Source organism: Dipodomys spectabilis, unplaced genomic scaffold (assembly GCF_019054845.1).
Source record: "Dipodomys spectabilis isolate Male_0828 unplaced genomic scaffold, ASM1905484v1 ptg000199l, whole genome shotgun sequence".
NCBI classification, from domain to species: domain Eukaryota; kingdom Metazoa; phylum Chordata; class Mammalia; order Rodentia; family Heteromyidae; genus Dipodomys; species Dipodomys spectabilis.
The window spans coordinates 2,272,509-2,286,297 of NW_024870876.1; the positions used below are offsets into that span (position 1 = coordinate 2,272,509).

General features: G+C 40.7%; 1 protein-coding gene across 1 annotated transcript; it reads right to left on the reverse strand.

Moving 5' to 3' along the window:
• Positions 1-1,159: 1,159 nt before the first annotated feature.
• On the reverse strand, positions 1,160-9,524 carry Mrpl15 (mitochondrial ribosomal protein L15). Its single transcript, XM_042696153.1, has 5 exons — positions 9,347-9,524; positions 8,365-8,519; positions 7,370-7,535; positions 2,629-2,752; positions 1,160-2,360 (listed from the first exon to the last, which is right to left on the reverse strand). Exons 1-5 carry the CDS (start codon positions 9,452-9,454, stop codon positions 2,023-2,025), a joined length of 891 nt encoding a protein of 296 aa, XP_042552087.1. The 5' UTR covers positions 9,455-9,524; the 3' UTR covers positions 1,160-2,022.
• Between the last annotated feature and the right edge of the window lie 4,265 nt (positions 9,525-13,789).

The window sequence follows — 13,789 nt, forward strand, 5'->3', positions numbered from 1 at the left end:
GCGCATGCGCAAAGCCCGGGACCCACAGTCCCGCCAAGCACTGCCTAATATGGAGTTGTTTACCTCAAAGCTGCAAGGAAGTGGGCGCCATCTTGTAATGGCGTTCGCCCCGGCTCCCCGCACAACTCAATTCATCTGAGTTAAAGATTCAGTACCAAACCTGTATCATTTTAGTATCATTCAGTACCAAAAACCCTTGCTCATTATCTTACTAATCTATCATAAAAGGATTTTTTAGCTGAGTTATCAAAATAACTCAGGCCATTCCATAATAGGGCTGTTTCCAAGCTCTGACTGATGGGCTATAAAGAGAAAATGTGTGTGGCAGCATATAGGAACCTTTTTAGAAAAAGTTGGCTTGCTCCTGCTGGTCCTTATTTGAATCTCAAAAATCAGGACCTCCCAGCAGCTCAGGAAGAAGTCCCCTAGGGAGCAGTGAAGTCACTGGGCAGAAGCAACAGCCAACTCAGCACCTTGTGCTTATCTGTGAGAGAAAATGAATGATAGCTCATCCAAACACTGAGACTTGTTCCCACCAGTGGAGCCAAAACTAACCCTAACACACCAACTCTGTTTCTTGAGATCTCTGAAAAATGTTTTTTTTTTTGGGGTCCGGTCGTGGGGGCCTGGACACTGTCCCTCAGCTCTTCAGCTCAAGGCTAGCGCTCTACCACTTGAGCCACAGCACCACTTCCGGCTTTTTTTTTTGCTTATGTGGTGCTGAGGAATCGAACCCAGGGCCTCATGCATGCAAGGCAAGTGCTCTTCCACTGAGCCACCTTCCCAGCCTCTGAAAAATGTTTTTTAATTCCTCTGGAACCTCTGCAATTTCATATTCGACAGTCAAAGATGATCCCAATGGTTTTTGCTAAGTTCTAGGTCAATAATGGTTTATACCAAGCCAAATTACACAAATGCTGGATAAAAACTGAAACACATGGATGGGAAGGAATGGGAAGGGGAACAAAGGAAGAGGCAACAATGCTTGATAAGAAATGTACTCATTATCTTGCCCATGTAATTGTAACCCCTCTGTATTTTCACAATTAAAAAAAAATTTTTTAAGCCAAAACAAACAAACACATTCTTGGCAGAAAAATAGATTGTAAACTCAATCCCAAGTCAGGAGTATATGGAGAAAAGTTAACAAAGAATTACATAGTTTAGATATTTCATTTTATTTCAAGAAAATTAGCCAGGAATCATTTTATTTCTACTGTGAAGGATTGTCATGAATTATTCAAGATGAATTTTAATGAGTATGGTAAATTAAGCTTTCCTAAACTGTGAATACAACATACCCCTAAAAAGCAAATAACCTTACTAGCTCCTGTGTCTTTTATATCAAGTGACTTTAAGCCTGGTATGGTACAGTTCACCTGTATTTCCCAACATTTTGGGAGGCTGAGGCAGGAGGATCACTTGAGCCCAAGAGTTCAAGATGCCATCTCAAAACCAAGCAAACTGAGTATAATTTTCTTACAACCGATTGTTTTTATGGTTTTTCCTCTAACCTCCAATGTTGTTGGAAAATATGCTACTTAGAAGCCATTTATCCTAATCACCTCCATCCCAGGAGAGGGTTCTGGGTAGCAGAGCTTCCTTAGGCTGCTGATTAAAGGACCACAGCTTACCAGCAGCTGCTCTACCTTTGGTTGAGCAGCCTGTTAGTCAATCTAACTCTCCAGTGTTGTTCTTTCTGCTTCACAGCAATAACAAGACAAATCTTGTTAAAATCATGACAAAATGGGCCAGAAATATTCTAAAATAGTTGTAATCATTCTGCAATAGACAACCAGAATTTCAATCTTCGATACACAACCCACAGATTTGGTTCCTATGTGCAGTCTTTGCTTCTGCACTTTAAAATTATTTTAATTTTAGGAGAAAATGAAAAAGCCATGATTACAGTAATAGTATACACCACTATCTGGAGGATGACACATTTGGAGAATACAGTAAGAAACCCGATGTTCAGTCCTTTTCCTGGTACTCTTCAATAACTGCCTTCCTGGAAGGAATTCATGAGCTGTAATACTTAAGGAGATTCTCATCTGTAGGTTTGAGAATTTTCTTATCTGCCATATTCACTACCCATCCTGGAGCAAGACCAAAGAAAATCTGCCTCGGATCCTTCCGCGTACTGAGCATTTTGAAGAGTTCATCTTTAGTGATATCAGGGAGAACATAACCATATTTCTTGGCAAGTTCAAGTCTTGCTTCAGGAAACTTGGCAGGATCTGCCAGGTAACCCCGGTTCTTGGCATCTGTGTAATATAGTACCAGATCTTCAGGTGGAAGCATTCGTTTTGGAATGGGTTGTCCACGCAGAAAGAATGGAATAGGCTTGCACAGAATTCCTAAAAATAAATAAATAACTGTAAATATTGGCTCTTTAATGACTATTATACTTAAGAAAGAGATGAGAATTATACTAGTAAATACATTTACTAAGTTTTCAATTATGAGAGAAATGAATGGAAGTTATCTGTTACAAACTACAAACTGAGGACATGAATGCCTAAGGATCAAGGCAGCAACAAAATACAAACCTGGCAAAAAAAAAAAAAAAAGTAACAACTAATAGGTAACAGAGAGAGAAAAAGAAATGACAATAATTAAGCTTACCTAGACTTATTGGATCATAGAAAGCTGTAGTAACAACACCACCATTTTTTTCAATTGCAGCGATGGCCAGTTCTGAAGCCAACTGTACTTCAATGTTAACTTTTGCCTGAAATGTGTCCGCACCCTGTCATAGGTCAGAATGAAATCGGTTAGTAAGGTGTTTGACTAAAAATAATTACAGCAAGCTTCTTTTAAATTGTTTCCCCTCCAAGCTATCTATAATGTAGTAACAATGCCCTTATTTGCACCAGCCTTAGGCTTCAACTCAGGGCCTGGGTGCTGTCCCTGAGCTTTTTTTGCTCACGGCTAATGCTCTACCACTTGAGCCAAAGCTCTACTTCTGGATTTTTGGTGACTAACTGGAGATGATCTTGGATTTCCAAGATCATTTCCAAGCTGGCTAGGCCAGCTCTGAACCACTATACTTAGATTTCAGCCTCCTCCATAGCTAGAAAGATAGGCATGTGCCATTACACCTGACTAGCAATCCCCTATTTTTAAATATCTCTGCTTTAGGGTTCTATCACATTTTTTTCTACATTATTTTTAGGCCACTCTGTTTTACCAATTCTCAATCTGTGTAGAATAACTATTTCCATATTTATTCCAGAACTATGTTACCTATTTATTTAATAGTAGATTGGTTAATCCTTGTAACCATTACATAAATAAAAACACTCAAACACAGAAGAATAATTTGTCTAAGATCACAAAGTTAGGATTCTAACCCAGGAAGTCTAGTGAGAGTCATAGCTTTGAGGTAGGTTGTTTTGCTTCATTTACAATGTTGGGGAGTGGGGATCAAATCCAGCCTCAAACATACAAAGCCAGTGCTCTATCACTAAGCTATACCCCCAGCAGCATTCATGTTCTTAGCTACATAATAGAACACAATATAGATTAAAAAACAACAACAACTAATCTTCTTTATGTCCAAGGAGTTTAAAGAGGGGCTAAAGGATGTTGAGCAGGTAGAAGACCAAAAGTATCACACAATATCTGTACTTCAGAGGGGTTAGCCCTCTCTGAAAGGAAAAAGGCAGAAAACAGAACTCATTTTACATGAGTTCTGAGGCTGGAAAAGAATAAGTATGCTTTTTCCTAGAACATTCGACACCAGAAAACACAGTACTGAAAATTTTAAAGCTATGTTTTCAGTCACAGAAGAGGCTAATTTTTCTCTACTTTCAAAACAGATTTACTTCAAAATAGGAAGACAGCAGCATTTTCACTCTTTTTGGTCAAGGACATTTCTTGCCTATATTTAGGTATATTTAAAACAAATTAGTTTCCATTTTTGTTCCTTCTTTTATAAATTGTTCATGTATTTCAAAATATTTCACTGAATCTAAGATGCATTTTCTCACATTTTTTTGTATCTGATATTGTTGTATATATTTATAATCAGGGACAGCTTTGATTAAAAAATTGGGACCTTGACATATTCTGATTTTTATTTTATTTTGTTGTTCTGATCCTTAGGACATGGCGATTCTCCCTGTGCTTCTTTAGCTCAAAGCCAAGACTTTACCACTTGAGTCACACAGTCCCATTTCCAGCTTTTTTTTATTTTATAGCTTATTAGAGATAAGAGTCTTGGGGCTGGGAAGGTGGCTCAGTGGTAGAGTGCTTGCCTTGCATGCCTGAGGCCCTGGGTTCGATTCCTCAGCACCACATAAGCAAAAAGAAAAAAGCCGGAAGTGGCGCTGTGGCTCAAGTGGTAGAGCGCTAGCCTTGAGCTGAAGAGCTGAGGGACAGCGCCCAGAGTTCAGGCCCCACGACCAGACCCCCCCACCCCCCCAAAAAAAAGTCTTACAAACTATCTTGCCCAGGCTGGAGTCAAACCACGATCCTCAAATCTCAGCCTCAAGTAGCTAGGATTATAGATGTGAGCCACCAGTGTCCAGTGAATTGTGATTTTTTTAAATTACTGCTCCATAGACACTTAGATGTAACCCTATTCTTGAACACTGGTGTCAGTTCCAGTATTTGCAGTATTTGTAAATAGCATTTTTAGGAAGGTTTCTTTGACAATATATATTTCCTAGTTTATCTGGTACTGGCTGATCAACACTGTCTTGATATCCACTACTTAATTACAAATCTGAAATTCAGAAAATATAAATAAGGTTCAAAGCTATAAATGATGTGATTGCATTTACTCAATCATTACTCCAGTAGACTTTGCAGGATAATTTTCACTAATGTAATATATAAACATCTGAAGTATATTAGGATGTTATAATTTAAGTGATGATGAACTCATGGGTTCTTCCATATTAGGATACATGTCTAAAGCTGAAGAGTTGCTCAAATGGTAAAGTATCAGCCTAGCAAGCACACACACATAAAACATGCCTATTGCCTTATTTCCAGACTTAGTACACATTGTTTTGAATAAGTGTAGTCAAAAAATATAATATTCTGGACATCAGTGGCTCATACCTACTACAATCCTGGCTACCAGGGAGCCAGCCAAGGGAAGACAAAACTATGAGATTCTTATCTCCACTTGAACAGAAAATAAAAGCCAGAAATGGAAGTGGTACAGCACCAGATCTGAGTGAAAAACAAAAAAAACAAAAAACATCAAGCATTTAGTCATACGTTCAAGCCTAGTACCAGCACAATTAAAGTAAATGACATAAGATCAAAAGGTCAAAACCAAAATTCTAAATTCCCAGACAAAACATACAGCTCAGCCAGGTGCCGGTGGCTCACACCTATAATCCTAGCTACTCTGGAGGCTAAGATCTGAGGATTATGGTTCAAAGCCAGCCCTGGCAGGAAAGTCCATGAGACTCTTATCTCCAATAAACCACTCAGAAAAACGGAAGTGGCACTGTGGTTCGAGTGGCAGAGCAGAGCACTAGCCTTTAGCTGAAGAGCTGAGGAGCAGCGCCCAGGCCCAGAGTTCAAGTCCCATGACCAACTGCAACAAAAAAAAATACAGCTCTGTTGATGCAGAGGAGCTGTGCCAGTCTTTATCTACTGTTTCTCAGATTATAATTTTGTAAATATATGCCTTGCAAAAAGCAATTGTGGCCCTAAAAGCAGCTAAAAGTTAATGTACATAAAATGAAATTTGAGATTTGCTGATGATAAATCTTTAGTGGTATTACTAAAAAAAGTGTCAAGCATCTACAGTAATGTAGTACTTTTTCAAAGTAATCTAAAAGGTTTTCCATAAACGCATACTTCCCTCTAGTGGACACTCTTAACTGATGCTAGAATGGGAGTTGGTTCATTCTCTCCCCTCATAAATATTAACCAAAAACTATCATATGAGCTAATATTTCCAATATTTTGAAATATAGCAATAAAAGTACCTGCCCTCACAGGAACTTAAATTGGTAATAAATGTCAGCTGTTCATTATTCAAAGAAAAATATGTGGGGTAGGTAAGGCAGGCACAGAATGTGACAAGGACCAGGAAGGTGCTCTTTCATAAGAAGCTGTAAAAAAAAAAATCATTCCTGACATGCTGGTATTGAGAAGAAAACGAAAGAAGTAAAGGAGTAAGCTAGAAAGATACACAGAAACACATTCCAGGACAAAGGCACAAAACTCTACCCAGAGTGTCAACTGCCTAAATGCATAATTAAGTAAACAATCACTGCTATGCAGTACTTAATACAGCTCCACAGTTGTGTAACTATAAAAACAGACAAGGAAACCTGTTGAATTATTCTGGGAAGAACTGGGGCTGAGAAGGTAGCTCAGTGGTAGAGCGCTTATCTTGCATGCATGAGGCCCTGGGTTCAATTCCTCAGCACCATATAAGCAAAAAGAAAAAAGCCCGAAGTGGCGCTGTGGCTCAAGTGGTAGAGTGCTGGCCTTGAGCTGAAGAGCTGAGGGACAGCGCCCAGACCCAGAGTTCAGGCCCCACGACCGGACCCCCCCCAAAAAAAACAAACAAACAAGAATTATTCTGGGAAGGGAAAGTGATAAGAGGGGAGAAGCTTGACTGGAATATATTGTAAACATGTGAAAATGTAACAGTGAAATTCCCTTCTGTATAACTAAAGTAAGCAAAGAAGCAAGGGAAAAAAAAGGAAGGAAAATAGGAAGGAAGAAAACACACTTTACAGCTCCTACTGCATAAAAATAAAATTAGTAGAGTGTTGATTACAGTAATTTCCCTTTAATCCCAGATTGCTTTCTATACTTACAATCTCCAAGATCCACTATAGTCCAAAACGATCAAATGGAAAATTCCAGAAATAATTTCTAGTTGTCTTTTTTTCAATATTAGCAATTGAACCTAATATAGCTAGGAAAGTGCTAGACCTCGGCCCTTTATAAATTTTAAAATGCTTGCTGGGTAGTGTGATGATATCTTATACTGTCCTGCCCAGTCTGGCCTAGAACAATCATCCCTTTTCCTACCAAATTTACATTTGTTTGTTACAGCATCACAGTGCTTGGCTTTGAGTAGCTCTCATTTTATTTAATAATGACCCCAAAGCTAAATAGTGTATATGTAGTGTAAAGTTAAGTAGTCACTAAGTAGTGACACTTATGAGAAGATAAAGAGGTTGCTAAGATCTTTGTCAACGAATTGATATTAACCTCAAACTGTGCCTAATTTATAAAGTAATCTGTATTACAGTTATGAATGTAAAGAATATGGTGTTATACAGAGCTGGGGAATAGCTACACCATAGAAAATGGGCAGACTGCTGTACACAAAAATTTTAAAAGTATCTATTTAACACCAAGGAATCTTCTAGAAACTTACCTCCTCAACCAGCTGGACCCCATAATCCCTCTTATAGGGCTGGATAGTCACACCTCTTCCATTAACAAGCTGGGTTAGATCAATAGGTTGCGTTGGATCAACTCGACCCAAATCAATAAGATACTGCAGTCTCTTTAGACTCAAAGGATGATACTGGCGTCTGAAGCTATGAAACAAGAATGTAAGTGACAAAATAAAAATTAATCTTCCTGTAAGTTCTGCAAATCACCTCAGAGCTTTATTTTGTGTTTTCCTCAGCACTTTTACGGCTTACTAAAATAAAACCCTCCTGTACAATACAAACATGTAACAAAAATCAGTATATCCTTTGTTGTTGTTGCATCAACATTAATTTGTCTCACTATATATTTACTCATATGCACAAATAAGCAAACAAATTTATGGAATATTTAACTATTTGACTTAGTAAAGGAACATAAAGTAATAATAATAGCTATTACTCACTTGATGACTACAAAGGGAGAGATTTTCTTAACTGCTAACCCTCTAAAGAAACATGAGTTTAAACATTATCATGTCCATTTTTCAGGACTGAGTATATCTTGGCTTCTCTCTTCCTTCAATAATCCAAGCTAAATTTTGTTACCAAAAATGATTCAAAGGGCTAGGCAATAGTGGCTCACAAGGGATCTTAAGTATTCAGACCTTGAGGATGGTAGTTCAAAGCTAGTCTAGACAGAAAAGTCTGCTAGACACTATTTCCAACTAGCAAAAAAAAAAAAAAAAATAGGGCTGGAGGTATAGCTGAAGCTGTAGTGTGCCAGCTATGAACAAGAAAGCTGAAGGAGAATACAAGATCTGAGTTCAAGATCCTGTTCAAGCACACAGATGCGTGCGTGTGTGTACACATACACACTCTCTCTCTGAGGAGCAGTATTAAGTTTGCTTCAAAGTATATTTTAAACTTCTACCAAATTCACAAGTGATCCTCTGTGGAAATTTGGAATTTGCACTTTAAAAAGTAGCAACCTTACCTATGTCCTTCATTAAATCCGTATTTTGGAATTCGAATGTAAAATGGTGTCTGGCCTCCCTCAAAGCCCAGCCTGGGTCGAGTTCCTCTCTGCCTTTCTCCTTTATGGCCTCTGCCACATTTCCTACCTCTTCTTCGACCTCTTGGACGTCTTTCCTAAAGGAAAGAAGAGAGTTTTAGGATCTCCAGATACATTTCTACAAAAGTGTATTTAATCTCTTTACTTAGTGTTTTATTATTATTCCCTTCGCTCATACAAATAGCACTGGTTTCAGGTGCTGTGTGCCAAGCACCGTTTTATCTGCTCAACCATCCTCACACTCTACTGGAATCTGTCTCTGAAAACCTGGCTACAAACTTGGGCAACTAAATACAAGATGTGTTTCAAATACAAAGTTCAATAGATGGGACAGGAATAATAAGGGTTCTGTAGCAGGCAAGCGCTGGGGGGAAATCCTACAACTGTAGGAATAAATATAAACAAAAGTTTACGATATTCAAGAAAATGCCTTACTTTGGAGTGAATCGTAAATATATAATTTTATCCGCTTCATTTTACTTGAATTCTATTGCACAAAGAAAAGCTTTTCCTCGTTCCTACTGCTTCGTGAAAGCAGGTGAAATCTGTTACAATGACAGCGCGCTCACAATGCACAGCTTTTCGCCCTGCATCCGGTGCGTTTCAGAAGACAGTAGACGGTAAATCAATTCGGATCTTTACTATGACGATCAAGACTCTAAGCACTTGAAAACCATTCTGTGGTTTCTGCGGGTTCGCTCCAAACATACACTTCATGCGCATGCGGGCGCGGGGCAGGGGCGCGGGGCAGGGGCGCGGGGCAGGGGACCTGGGTTCGGACGCCCGCGGCCGCCTCAGCTCCCGGCCCGGACAGCCGTTCCCGCCAACCTCGGGCCGGGCCCGCCAGGCCGCAGTCGCTGCCCTGATATCCACCGCAACCCCGCACCGCCACCAGCCTGTTTACCGGTTTCCTGGAGCCGGGATTGGGCTTCAAGTTGGCCAGGGACACTCGAGGCAACACCCGGAGCAGATCGAGAGACCGGGCCCCGCCGCCTCGAGCAGGACCGGCCATGACCCCCTCGGCGTGAGGACTTCCAAGGGCGCCCGGAGCGCAACCCCCGAGGTCACGTGGCCACGTAGTCGCGCCGTGCTGCTTTGCGCTTTACGGCCACGGCCCTCCCCTGTCGCGCCGCCGCTGCGCGCGGGAACTCGGCGTAGGGCGGGGTCTTCCGGGGCTGCCCGGGATGCTGCGGGGAGTGGCTTGCGGTTAGTTCTCCCCGGTTAAGGTCGTGTTTTCCTGGGTCGTGCCTGGCTCTCAGCCCCGTTCGGTATTCTGAACGAAAAACGGAGTCCGCATCGAAGACGCCCTGCATTAAAGAGATATCCTGGGCTCCCGTGGCTCAAGCGATGAAATCTTAGCCTAGCAGTTCGAAGTCAGCCTGCGAAGGAGAATCCCTGAGGTTTCCCGGCTAGCTCCCAGATAGCCAGAAAGGGAGCTGTGGCTCCAGTGCTCTGAGTTCAAACCCCAGGACCAGCACAACAACAGCAACAAGACACAAGTGAGAACTACGTTAAGGAAGACACGGGGGAATGAGCGAGTTGATTAAGCAGAACTAAGTGCATTTTTAAAGCCAGTCCTGGGGCTTGAACTCAGGGCTTGGGCACTGTCCCTGAGCTTTTGCTCAAAGCTAGCCCTCTACCCCTTGAGCCACGCCCATTTCCAGCCTTTTCTGTTTATGTGGTACTGAGGAATCGAACCAAGATCTTCATGCATGCTAGGCAAGCACTTTACCATTAAGCCACATTCCCAGACCCACTTAGTGCATTTTAAAATATAAATATTATTTCCAGATTATCAGATTATTATATGTGTGTATCTATGTATACCATAGAATTTTAGTTTCAGAAAAAAAAAAGCTCAGATGACTAAAAGGAAAGTGCTTCATAGTTGGGTAACAGTGGCTAACGCCTGTAGTCCTAGCTACTTTGTAGGCCGAGATCTGAGGATTGAGGGTTGTGGTTTCAAAGCCAGCCAATGCAGGAAAGTCTGAGGCTCTTACCTCTAAATAATCACACACACACACACACACACACATACACACAGGAGGAGGGAGGGGGGGGCAGGGAGAGAGGAAGGGGGAGGAGGGGGAAGAGGTGGCCGAGGTGACAGAGGCCAGGGCACCACCAGAAGTGGCCCTGTGGCTCAAGTGGTAGAGTGCTAGCCTTGAGCAAAAATAAAAAGGAGCTCAAGAATGGCATCCAGGTCAGGCCCAGAGTTCAAGCCCCAGAGCTGGGGTGGGGCGGAGAGAAAAGGAAGAAAGTGCAAGTGCTTCATCTTATCAAGTACAGTTTTAAAAACAATTGAGTTCTTTGGGGGAGAATCATATTAGTCTTGCCTTTTATCAGAGAATTGTTAGTTGTTTTGTTGGTAATCCACTTGTGTCTGCAGCCTTACACCCCACTTTGTTTTCATTTTTATCAGTGGGTTTTTCCATAGTCTTTCTAGACCATATACAACCAAGAAAAGGGGACAAGAGAGAATATATGTATGGCTCCAAGAAGTTTGTGAAGATCCAGAGCAAAACTGGAATGACACCAGGCTTAAGCTCATGAACATGACCACAAAGCCTAGGTGGAAATACCTGTACTTCTAGATCTTGGGTTTTACTTAGAACTTCAATTCCTTTGGGGAAAAAAAGTTGCAAAATATAATTACAAATTGTACTCCAGTCTACAGAAAGATATACAATTTTTTCTCCTACCTATAAAATCATTCTTTGCATTAAATACTAAATTTCTGCAGAGCGTTTGCAGAGTGTCTCTAGACCTGGGTCCAGCATGGCTGACCACACTGTGTCTGCTCAGACTGATCTATTTCAACACTGGAGATGCTGCTTAGGGCCCCACTTCTGCCATCCCAGGTTTGTTTCTGTCCCTGGTGATTTCTTACATAGGAACTGAGCCACCCTTTGGTTTCTACTGAGGATTGGCTGGCAAATGAGACCTTTGTCTAAATTAGACCATATTCTACCAAATGAAAAGGATGAGCCAGGCCTTGGTGAATATAGTCAGGACAGCCTCTGAGACTGAAATCAACATCTTTGGATGGTCCCATGCCCAGAATCATGTGAGGAGCAGTCCATTGGCACCAAAAAAAAAAAACCGTAATGTTCAGAGAGGTGAGAGACTACTGCTTGAGCCACAGCTCCGCTTCTCTTATTGGTGGCTAATTGGAGATAAGAGTCTCATGGAATTTTCTGCCAGGCTGGCTTTAAACCTCGATCCTCCAGTCCAGTCTTAAACAAAATGTTGCCAGCTCTTTTCCCTCAGCCTTTCCTTGTAGATGGTTGATATCAATTACTTGTCTTCCAGCTAAGATCAAACAATTTGAAGAGCTCTTGAAGAAACCAGTCATAGACACTTCCCAGCATCTCCTTTAAAACAGTGTACTTGTCAGGAGTACAGCCCTGCTTCTCCTACTTAAGTTAGAAAGCAGCTAGTATTCTTAGGTTGTTACATTTGTTTTTCATGTGTTTTCAGGGGTAGTAAGAACTATTCTAATTAATGATTTGGGGCAGTCAACTAGCATACAAAGATTTTTTCTCATATGAAATAAACCAAATACATATATAAAAACTTCTAGTTGAATGTAAAAAAAAAAGTTTTGGGCTTAAAAAAGTTTAGGGCTTAAACTCAGGACCTGGGTGCTGTCCCTTAACTTTTTCACTTAATGCTAGCACTTTGCCACTTGCGCCAGAGTTCTACTTTCAGCATTTTTTGTGGTTAATTGGAAATAAGAGTCTCACAGACTTTCCTACCCCAGGCTGGCTTTAAACCACAACCCCCAAATCTTGGTCTCCTGAGTTGCTAGGATTACGAGCATGAGCCAGAAGAGCTTGGAACCTATAACTTTTTAATTGTGGTATAAATTCATATTGAGTAAATGCAATACAAGGAAAGAAATGCACTGCCCTTGTTGGAAGTAAATATAATCTTTGTTGTATAGGTTATGCGATGTCATTGGTGAGCATCAGTTTGCAGCTAATTGTAAACTTTATCTTTGTGTTCCCATATTCAGCCTGTTGATTAAGCCTATAGAAGTATCAGAATAATTTGAAGAAATTCATTTGTGTCTTAAAAATGTCGATTAAGGGAGTGCAGTAAATAGGCATGTGATTCTTTCTTTCTTTTCTTTCTTTCTCTCTTTTTTTCTTTCTTTCTTTCTTTCTTTCTTTTTGTCGGTCATGGGGCTTGAACTCTGGGTTTGGGTGCGGTCCTTGTGTTCTTCAGCTCAAGGCAAACACTCTACTGCTTGAGCCACAGCACCACTTCTGGGTTTTTAGTTGTTTATTGGAGAAAAGAGTCTCATAGACTTTCCTGCCCGGGTGGCTTTGAACCCTGATCCTCAGATCTCAGCCTCCTGAGTAGCTAGGATTACAGGCATGAGCCACCGGCACCTGGCTTAGGTGTGTGATTCTTTAAGTCTAGGGAAGTTTATATCCTCATCATGATAATCATACAATTGGTATTCATTACAAACCAATATATTTGGGGATTATTCTAACTCATGTTTAAATCAAGGATGGCTTGAAATTAAACATTTATTTCAACAAGTCAGGTCCATCCTGACCCCAGGCTTAGCTAATAGTGACTACTGATCATTACATAAAAAGACTGAAATGAACCCTATAAAGATGATACAATTTAAAGTTCTTTGGGAAAGCCTCACACACTCTCAAATAATCTTCCCCCATCTAACCAATGTCTAATACTCTGTCAACATAGATTAACTCCTTTTAGTTCATTATTTTTAAAAATACTCAAGTGAGCAGACAATGGGAGTAAGAAACTGAAAATAAAAGGGACTGAATTCATCACATGACCATAAAAATAATACACTGCAAAAATGTAGTGTTTGATCTGCTAATTATCTGCTATTGCAATGGTGAAAACAGCAAAAACAGTGCTGGGTACAGTGGTACAAGCTTGTAAACCCATCAGTTAGGAGGCTGAGACAATAGGATTGGTTAGTTTGAGGCCAGTGTGGGCTTTGAAGCAAATCTCTGTCTCAAAAACAAAACAATGAGGCACCAGTGTCTTACGGCTGAAAGCTTAGCTACTCCAGAGTCTGAGACCTGGAAGAAAAAGAGAGGCACAAAGTCCAAGTACCAGCAAAAAGCTATGCTAGAGGCATGGCTCATGTGATAGAGTACCAGCTATGAGTAAGAAGGTCCAGAAGCTAACCCTCTGCATTCAAGTCTTGGAACAAACAAAACAAAACAAATCCAAAAAACAGAAACCACTTCATCTTATCTGCCGAAAAGAGAAAATAAGATAACTAATTAATATTTTGTCAGAGAATAGGTGAGAAGGATTTCTTTGTGTAGGTGCGTGTGTGCAAGTGTGT